Source organism: Quercus lobata, chromosome 8, assembly GCF_001633185.2.
Source record: "Quercus lobata isolate SW786 chromosome 8, ValleyOak3.0 Primary Assembly, whole genome shotgun sequence".
NCBI lineage: Eukaryota > Viridiplantae > Streptophyta > Magnoliopsida > Fagales > Fagaceae > Quercus > Quercus lobata.
The window spans coordinates 8,385,660-8,395,987 of NC_044911.1; the positions used below are offsets into that span (position 1 = coordinate 8,385,660).

At 33.5% G+C, this 10,328-nt stretch overlaps 1 protein-coding gene across 1 annotated transcript; it reads right to left on the minus strand.

Annotated features, from left to right (window-relative positions):
- Window positions 1-9,364: 9,364 nt before the first annotated feature.
- LOC115956274 (protein ALP1-like) lies at window positions 9,365-10,008 on the minus strand. Its single transcript, XM_031074700.1, has 2 exons — window positions 9,906-10,008; window positions 9,365-9,819 (listed from the first exon to the last, which is right to left on the minus strand). The coding sequence occupies exons 1-2, from the start codon at window positions 10,006-10,008 to the stop codon at window positions 9,365-9,367; spliced, it is 558 nt and encodes a 185-aa protein (XP_030930560.1).
- Window positions 10,009-10,328: the final 320 nt, after the last annotated feature.

Genomic DNA, 10,328 nt, shown 5'->3' on the forward strand with positions numbered 1-10,328 from the left:
AAAAAGGCACACTTACTTTTATTATAGAAATCCTACTTTTTATGTAAAGAAAATTAAAAATAAAGGTAATTTATGAATATATTAAAACTATTTAATTGGGTTCAAGTTCACAAACCTATATATAGAACTAACCTAATAAATTTAAAAATATGAACCCAAATCTAACCCCATTCTTTTTTTCGAAAAAAAAAATACAAACCTTTATTATTAGGGTTGGGTTGGTTCAAAAAATCCACAAACCCAACCCAATGCAACTACAGATATTACACGCATGTTCAGAGGCTTTTTTTATTTGAATTAAAAAATTATTTATATTTCTATACTGCATTGACTGTTTTTTCTTTGTATTTATATATACAAAATGACAATTTGAAATATACACCAATTATAGTGTAGAAAGAGTGTTTCAAGTTTGAACACCTAAAGAACATTAAAGAAAATCTTTTCAGAATATTTGAACAAGAAAACATTAATAAAAATTGAGTATTAAGAAAAGTAACTCTACTTATGCCTAGAGAGAAAGAGAGGGAGGGGAAGATAAGACATTTATTTATGTTTTATTTTTGCAACGAAGTCGCAGTTTAGAAAAGATAAAGATATGTGGCAGTGCCTAAATTTATGGACGAGAAGTTATAGTAATAGTTTTATTGTAGGGTTCTATTTTTTTTTTTAATTCAAAATAAAAAATAGACTTGAAAAAATAATTAAAAAAAAAAAAGAGACATAATATTAGAAATAAGGAACCCGCAAAAATGAAATAAGGAAACCGAAAATTCATAAAAAGAAAAAAGAAACAGTTAAGGGTCTGTTTAGTTGGAAGGATGGAAAAGTGGGAGGATGGAAAAGTGAGAGGATAGAAAATATTTAGTTTTCCCTCTTGTGTGTTTGGTTGGAGGGGTGGAAAAGTAAGAGGGTGGAAAACTTTTTTGTTTGGTTGAAGAGAAAAAGAGAATGATAGAAAATATAATTTATATAAATTGACTATTATACCCTTGTTACATAATAGGTAAGAAATAGATTTATTTGTACTCATTAAATAATATAAAATTTACCACATTTTATATATATATATATATAAATTTATGTTATTATTTTTATTATTATAATGTAAAAATTACAATAATGTACAACTTAATCAGGTCACATTGAAAAAAAAAAAATAAAATAAAAAAGAGAGAGAGAGAGAAGAGAACCTGGACCGCTGGACGTTGGTGTGCTATGAAGGTAAGATGAGAAGAGGCAAAAATGATAAGAGCAACCCATCAATCTGTCTAAAAAATTTCATCTATTTTACACCAAAAAAAAAAAAAAAAAAAATTTATTTTTTCTATTTTACATCATCATTTTTACAAAACATCCACATCAATTTATTTATTATACACACTTTTTTTATTAAAATAATATTTCTCTTCCCTTTTTCTATTATTTCCCAACTACCCCCCACCTAACCCCTCCTCCTTTTTTCTGCCTCATAATAACACTCCTTCAATCCTCTTATCTCTATCTCCGCCTCTCTTTCTTCTCCTTTTTTCTTTTTTTTTTTTGAGAATCTTTTTCTTTCCTCTTCTTCTTTTACAGTTTGAGTTTTATGCTTTTATTATAGATGATGATTTTGGGTTGGGTTTGATTAAGGGCAGTGATTTTGGGCGAAGAAAGCAAAATTCCGATTTGGGTTTTTCTTCCTCTTCTTCAGCATCTTCTTCTTTCTTTCTTCTTCTTCTTCTCCTTCTTCTTTTTTCAATTTCAGTTTGATTATTTATATGAATTTGTATATGGGTTTGATGAATTTGGATCTAGATTTAGAACGATTTTGATGATTTTGTGCTGTGTCTGTGATGATTTTGGGTTGGGTTTCCCAGTGAGTTTTGATTGAATCTGAGTTGGGTTTTCTAATTGCTTTTTCGTTGATTTTGGGTTAATTTTCTATGCTAGGTTGCGGTGTTTGGTGGTGGTGTTGGGTTTGGTGGTTGGGTGGTTATTTTTTGCTTCCTTCTTCTTATTCTGCCTCGCTGGGTTGTTAAACGTTGGGAAAGGGCATTTTTGTAAAAGTGCTGTGAGGGCATTTTCTCTCCAGCCTTTTCCTCCCGATTTGAGAGGACGAATTTTGTGGGCCCGGGAGAGAAAATTTTCTCCCGAGTTTTCCTTCCTCCCCATTTTCCTTCTTTTGCCAAACAGTGGAAAACATTGTTTTCCACCCTATTTTCCTCCCTATGTTTTCCATCTCCCCTAAATTCACCCCAACCAAACACAATGTAAGTCTTGATAAAGGGGAAATAAAGATGTATTTGGAGTAGTTCAAAATACATAGTTGTCCTATTTTATAGATAACTATGTAGTTTTTTAAAATATATATTTTATGTATTTAATTTCTTGAGATTTATAAATAAGAAAATAGAAAATAATATTCCACATGAAAATAAGATTATAAAAAATAAAAAAGATATTTAGGTTAATATGTTAGACTTTTAAAGAATATAGTTTGTATTCCTATCCCCCCAAAAAAAGGAGAATATTGGCCTATTTGGAAGTTTAGAGAAGGAGGAGAGTAGATGGGAGTAGAAAGGAGGAGAGTAGTGGAGAGGAGAGTAAAGGGGAATGGTTATCTTCAACCTTATTTGGATGTTTTTAAAATTAATAAACGGGAAGGGAGTAATTAGCCCTTCATCTTATTTGGATGTTTTAAAAATAAGGATGAAGATGAGAGGAAATTATTTAAATAGACAAATTTACCCCTATTTGAAAATGGACTTGCAACATTGGGCTATGATTAATTTATCAGTTTTGTAAAGTCTTGAACCTGATTATCATTCATTCAAATCTTAGAATATGTTAGTGATTTTTTTTTTTTTTGGAGAAGAATAAATCAAATTAAAAAAAAAAACATAAAACAAAATAAACTATATACCTAAAAACTAAAAAAATAGTAAAAATCAGTCAAAATTGAACTGTTCTCTGAATGTTTGAAAACAAAGCGTTCATAATAGTATCAATAAATACTAAACAGTGCCAAATTTAGTAGGTTTTTTAAAAATCCAACCAAAATCCAAATTCCCATTTCTTTTCCACATTTTCTGAGCAACCAAACACAGGCACAAGTAGAGGAAAAAAAACGGACGGTCACGATCTTTGGAGGAATGTTGGTCGCGATCCTCGTCGTCATCAGGATAGTTCTCCGAAATCAGAGGGGAAGAGTTGCTATTGCGCTTCATCGGCGACGAAGTGGCTCAAGGCCCGATCGAGCTTGAATGGCTGAGCTCAATCCCGATCGCCATGAGCGACGTGGACCTTTGGACGTCGTCGTCGACGACCCACGACTCGGCAGCGTCTAATTTCTTGTGCTTTTTTCGGGTTACAGCTGTGAGATTCTAAGAAAAATTTTGTGGCTTTAATTTCTGTTTGGGTGCTTTGAAAATGGAGGAAAAGGGAAAGGGATTGAAATTTGAGTATTGTGTATTTTGTTTGTCGTTTTGTTTGTTAGAAAATAAAACTTATAGTTACACTTTTTGAAACAGAAAAGTGTTTGTTTTTTGTGGCTTTTCTGGTTCTGAATTTCTAAAATTTTAGCATTAAATTATTTATTTTCTCATGAAACAAACAAATATTATATGTTTGTAATTTTGTTAATTAAGAAAGGGCAAATTAGGGAATTCATTTGGTCAATAATTTATCTACTCTACTCTCCCTTCAAATATCTCCAATTTGAGGGAATTAAAAATGAGGGGTTAGAGGTAGTTGAAACCCCTCCCGCTCCTTCCTTAAAAAACTTCCAAACAAGGTAATTGAACAACTCTCCCTCCTTTTACTCTACTCCCCCTCCTTTTTTTTTACTTCCAAACAGGCCATATAGTTTGTATTTAGTGTACTTGTTCAGTTGACCTTGAAAGCTTGAATATAGAATACCGAAATGTGAGAAAGGAGTAATTGGCCACTATCATTTATTCGTTCCACATTCCTGAAGTTAACTAGTGTAATGGGCTGAGCCCATATAGAATACCAGTCCAACAATCCAAAATAGCTTGTTCAATGCCTTGAGAGTAAGGACCATCTTGTTATAAAACTGTTATTTAAGCGCTTATGGAAGCATTCCCATGCAAAATCAATTGTGGAAAACTAATGTGGGTTCTTGTTTTGGTTAGTAACTAGGCCCAAGTGATAACGAGGATCTTGGGCCCCCAAAAAAGTTTTGTATTTGTTTGTGGATGGATTGGGCTTAGTTCACCGTAGTTATATTGTGCTGATTACGAACCAATTTGTACACAAAACATGGGCCTTACAACACATACACATTCATACATGCAAACATATACATATTGTAAAATAAAAGGCTAAGGAACGGTAAATAATTATTTAAAAGGTGCAAATAAGGATGTGTGGGATCCTTAGAAAATAAAGCGATATGTCATTATATTGAATTTTTAGTACATTAGACCCTATTTCTCACTAGGATATGTCATTTGGTTCAAATAAATTCAAAAGCCACAAACTTAGATAGCTCTTTATAAGCTTCCAAGACTTGTGAGGTTTGAATCTCCTTGAATCCAAGTGTATCCTTAAGCAATTATCATAGGATCCCTCATAGTGTTTCTCTCTTTTTTTTATTTTTCTGAGGTTTAGTGACTCTCTCTAATACTTCTTTTTACTCTGATTAATTGTTGATAAATGAGTTTTGTTGATGACTTGATCCCCTTCTTATAGTACATTTCTAGGGTTTTTGGTGTGCCATTGATTCCCTCCATTTGCTGCCCTGGGTATCAGAACAAACGTTGTGTCAACAACATTAGTGGCTGGTATTTTCCTTATTTTCTCATTATATTCTTCTTTTGAGGTTTTCCTCCAAAAAGTCTCCAGCTGACCTTCCTCTTTTGGGGGTCCTAAGGGTTGACTTTTAATTTCTTTTTCCAAGGTTTCTAGAGAGACTTTTTAGAACCCTTTTTGGCTGCCTCACCCTTTATCTTTTTTCTTCAAATAGGCAAATTCCTCTCTGTCATGTTGAAAGATCTCTAGTCACCTTCCTTTATGGTTCACGTTCCTACTCTTCCTGAGGTACCAAGCTTCCCTTCATCAGGTGCTGGTTCTTAAGTCATCATCTATTTCCAAAGCTTCTGAGTTGTAGGCAACTGATGGGACATATCTTTCTTCATTCCTTGTGTTCATAAGCATACTTCCCTGAGCTATCCAATTCCCAGCTGATTCTTTCCTACACTTCTTGAGGATCCCCTCCCTAGTTACGGCAGCTCCAAGGTATCCTGGTCCAATCTCTTTCTGGGATCCTTAAGAGCTCTTCACACAAGGCAAGCTTCCCAAGGGAGTCAATATCGTACCGGAAGTCATTTCGGTTTGGCCGAAAAAATGAAATATTTCGATACCGGTTAATACCAGTGTACCGTTTCAAGCTTACCACTAATATATATATAAATTTTTTAAATGATAAATTTATATGTCACTCATCTAATCAATAACAACAATAATAATATATACTTTAGAGAAACCAATAACGTAAATATATTTTAGTGTGTACCATTGTAGTTATATAATATATAATAAATAAATAAATCCCTTTACGAGACTGTGGGTGGGTGAGTACTGGAGTGACAAGTTAAAAACAAGTCCCATCAATTTACTTAGCATTAATAATAATAATAATAATAATAGAGACAAAGTCCCATCACATTTCAAATTAGTATCAGATTTTCACGTGGGCTTGAGGTCTTGAGAAGATAAAAAGAGGGAAAACTGCAGAGGGAAGGGTAAAAGCAAAAGGTAAGAATAATAAAGGAGAGGAGGCGACCACAGGTGAACTACTTGTTGAGAAGAAGAAACTTCAGAAGCTTGGGTGATCAACAATGGCAACGAATGGTGTTCCAGTGTTGCTTCTTGCCTTAACTACTTCTTCTTCTTTTGCTTCTTCTTGTCAACCTTCCCCTCTCTCAAAATTTACAAAAAAACTCTCTCTTTTCTTAGAAGTTTACAAATAAATCAAAGATTTTTGCTTCGGTTTGAAATGCACTTACCACCAAAAATCTGGTATTTATCTCAGTACTGCCGAGACAGCTCCCGGTATTTAATCTGGTACGAAATGAGAGTGTACTTGTACCGATGAAGGTGCTGCTACGAAAAATTCCTGCCATACCAGCTAGTATGGTATGAAACTGACTTCCTTGAAGCTTCCTCTGCTTTTTTTTCCTTCTCTAAGGTCTAGGGCTTACACATTCATGAGTTTGGGCTTCTTTTTACCCATTTTAAATGGGTCTTGGCTCACGGATTGGGTCTTTCTTATCTTTGAGGGCCCATTAGTTTTGGATTTCAATACTTGTAATATTTTGGACATCAACAACTATCAAGGAAGTGAGACATATGCCACAAACAACTGATAAGAGCGAAGAAAATCCATAAAAAATCAATACATTTTCACACACAAGAGAGGACACAGTAAATTTACTTGGTCCAACCTTAATTCCACGTCCCTAGGTAATAGGAAAATATTTCACTAATCAATTATAGAGAATACTCATGACATGGTTTTCACAAGACCCAAAAACTTCAAATCCACACGTACACACAAAAATAAATAAATAAAGGCATGTTTGGTAGATTGTAATAGGCGTTGTAATGTAATAGTTATTCCTATGGTTTAGTTATTCTTTAGTTTGGTTATATTTTTATTACAATGAATAATCATTCCTTATGAATAGTTATTCTTCAAAATGAGGAATAACTATTCCTCTTTAAAAGATTGTATTAGCTATTCCTTAGTAAGTGCAATAATTTCAAAACTTAGGGCATGTTTGGTAGACTGTAATTATGATTACATAGGAATAGGAATAGCTATTACAAGGAATGCAAGATGCTGTAATGTAATAATTATCCTATTAAGTTGTTTGGTAACCCTATAGTAATAGAACCCTGAATATGTATTCCACATGTTTGGTACAACATCCTAAAACAATGTAATGAAAGCTTTTTAAATCAAATTGCCTAAAATGCCCTTATTATAACAAATACATTTTTTATAAGGATTACTTTAATAAACCCATTCTTGAATGGAGACCTCTTATGAAATTTTTTTTTTGGTTTAATAAACCCAATCTTTTTTTTTTTTTTTTTGGATTACTTTCATTTCATTGCATTAAAATTAACTTGTCTTTTTTTTTTTTTATTCTCAACATGTCTTCTTCTCAACGTTGTCTCACACCTGTAAAATTTTCCCAACAAACAGTATCACTATTTCATTATTCTTTCAACTATAAATACTACCAACAACTAAATATCTCAGTTTGAAATCTCATTCATTCATTTTTATTGATGTACGTTCTTTGTTTCTATTAGGAGCTTAGGAAAAAAGACTAAATCTTAGACCCTGCCCCAGTATTAAAGGTATCTTTTTTCCCTGATATATATATATATATATATATATATTTGGTTAACATGAACTAGAAGTATCCTAGGACAAAAGCATAACTAGAAGTATGCTTGAGCAAATTCACTAGCCTTTTTATTTCTTTTTCAAGAGAAGAGTTCTCTTCTTCTGATTCCTTTACACAATTCACCAAATGAAGTTCTTTTTGCTCCCACTCAGCCTTGGAGTTTCGATTTCATTCTTGGATTGTTGAATTGTATTCATAAGAACATCAATCTCATGTTTTGCATCATTAAGCATGCTTTCATACTTCTCATTTGTTGCTTTCAAAACCAACTTTAGAACTTGTATTTGGGTCTCATCATTTTCATATATATATATAGTTAACAGGGGAGTTGGCACTGCCGTAGCAGTGCCTTAGGTACGCATAACTAGAAGTATCCTAGACCAAAAGCATTCAAACATTTGGACACCAACTATGAGCCTGGGAATATATTGAATAACACCAAATGAACATCAAAGCCAACTATAGTGCAATGCCTTCAGGCATGACCTCAAACCAGACCTGACACCCCACCATGTTCCTAGCTTTTTTAGCTAGAGCATCAGCAACAAAATTACAAGTAGCACATGAATGAAATCAAAGAACAGGAAAGATGAAACTAAAGGTTGAATAACCATTGAAAAGTCTTAAAATGCCCAAATTATATAAAAATTCAATAACATAACATCCCATTTACCTAAAAAAAAACACCACAATCATCCAAAATTCTTAGGGGCCCCGTGTTCAAGTGGGATAAAAAAGAAGCATAAATGCAAATTGGATTTTCCAACCTTTGTAAGCCACTCAAAAGTCACCATTAATAAGGCCTTTCACCCATTCTTCCTTCTCAACATCCAGCATGCTCAAGAAAACATCTATTAGTTCATGTTGACAAGCAATCAATTTAGTTGCCTTGTGACACTCCTTAGTTGTAAGGCCAGGTAGTTTTAGTAATTCATCATTGATTTTGGACCTACTTTCAGCTGCTACTACTCCAATGACTGCCTTGCTAAGGTTATCTGATGCGTCCTTTAACTGAGCAGCAAGAATGATTGTAACTTCTTTCATCGCTTCTACCATATTATCTTCACCACTTTGAATTCTTCTTTTCTTTTTTCGAGCATTTTGTTCTTCCCCGTTACTGCCAGGGATGGGAATTTGCGTGCAGTCCACGTCTTCAGAAATATCATCTAATTTGTCATCACTTTCTTTGCTTCTAGTTCTTCAACAACATCTGCAAGTGCTTGAGCATCTTTACCAGTAGATGGTCTTTTGCATACACAATGCAAAGGTCTTCATAGTGTGGAAATAATTTGTTTCTACAAGCAATTGCCCCCTTATCACTCTACAAAACAATTGACAAAAATATGAAAATGGCAAGACAAAATTAAATAAATTATGTTAAACCAAAAGAGATAAAATACATGGATCTATAAGATGGTGAACTTTTACTTGCACATGTGCATCCCTTACATCATTTTCAGCAGTAACACACTTCCTCATAGTGTCCCATCCAAACCCACTTGTGTTAGGCCCAGTCAACATTTCATGGATAACTTGAAATTCTCTTTTCAAAGTCCTCAATCTTGACTCAATATGTGGTTTTGCTCTTAAGCCAGCATTACGTAATTTGGTAGAAATCTTTCCTTCTAAGATTTTCAAATATTCGGGTTTAAACTTATTTTCAAGGCTACCTTCTCTTTCATGGTGATATTCTACCAAAGCCTCCACTAGTTTTATATCTTCAGCAGGAGTCCACTTTCGTTTAGAAGGATCTTGAGAATCAAGTACAGTCGTTTCCATTTCTCTCCAAATACTAACAATAAAATGGCAAGATAATAAATTAATATGCAAAAGTTTAGACACACATAATAAACAATTTAACACCATTGCAATAAAAAAATTTATTAACTCAAGGAAACAATACATGAAAAAGTCACAAATCAAAGTATTATATTATTAAACTATATTTCTCTCCTATTTCTCCACGTATTAAACATTTCATTTGCCAAATTGGTTCTCCATGCACTCCATTCATTTGAAGTCTCAATATGTGTTATTGGGTCACCATTAATTCCTTCTGCCAACTGCTCATCATTGTCCAATTCCTCTTCTACTGGGTCTACGGGCATCACTCTCCTTATGAAGTTATGGAGAAGGCAACACGCCATAATAATGCGATTTTGTGTCTTGATTGGGAAGAATGAAGGACTCCTAAGAATAGCCCATCGTATTTTAAGCAATCCAAAACATTTCTCTATAACATTCCTAGCTGAAGAATGTTTCATATTAAAGAACTCTTCTAGGGTTCTTGGTTGTTGTCCATCTCTCCAATCATTTAAGTGATATCGTTGTCCTCTATATGGGACAAGAAATCCCTCACCATTTGTATAGCCAGCATCAACAAGATAGTAATAACCTATATATTGTAATGTCTTTAGTATAATGGGTGTATAAAAATTTAAAAAATAATAATATAATTAGTAGGCAACCTATTTCTCTTACCATGGGGAACTCTCAATCCATTCCTCTTACTTATTGCATTTCGAAGCACTCTACCATCAACAACAGAGCCTTCCCAACCAGGCAAAACATAAATAAATTGCATGTCTTGTGAGCAAACTCCTAGTACATTTGTGGCAATCTCCCCCTTACGATTTCGGTACCTAGGTTTGTCTTCTAAAGGCACTCTCACCCTAATATATGTTCCATCTAATGCACCTAAACAATTCTGTAGTTACAACAACAACAAAAAAATGCAATCAGCAATTTATTCAATATTTCTACTTCATAAATTGAAAAGAAAATTCACGTTGTTGGATACCTTAAACCATTTCCATCTCTCATCTAAAGAATTTTCTGGGGAACTAGCTCTAGTTTCTTAAATAGCTCTCCTTGTAAACGTATAATAGCATGTAACACATCATT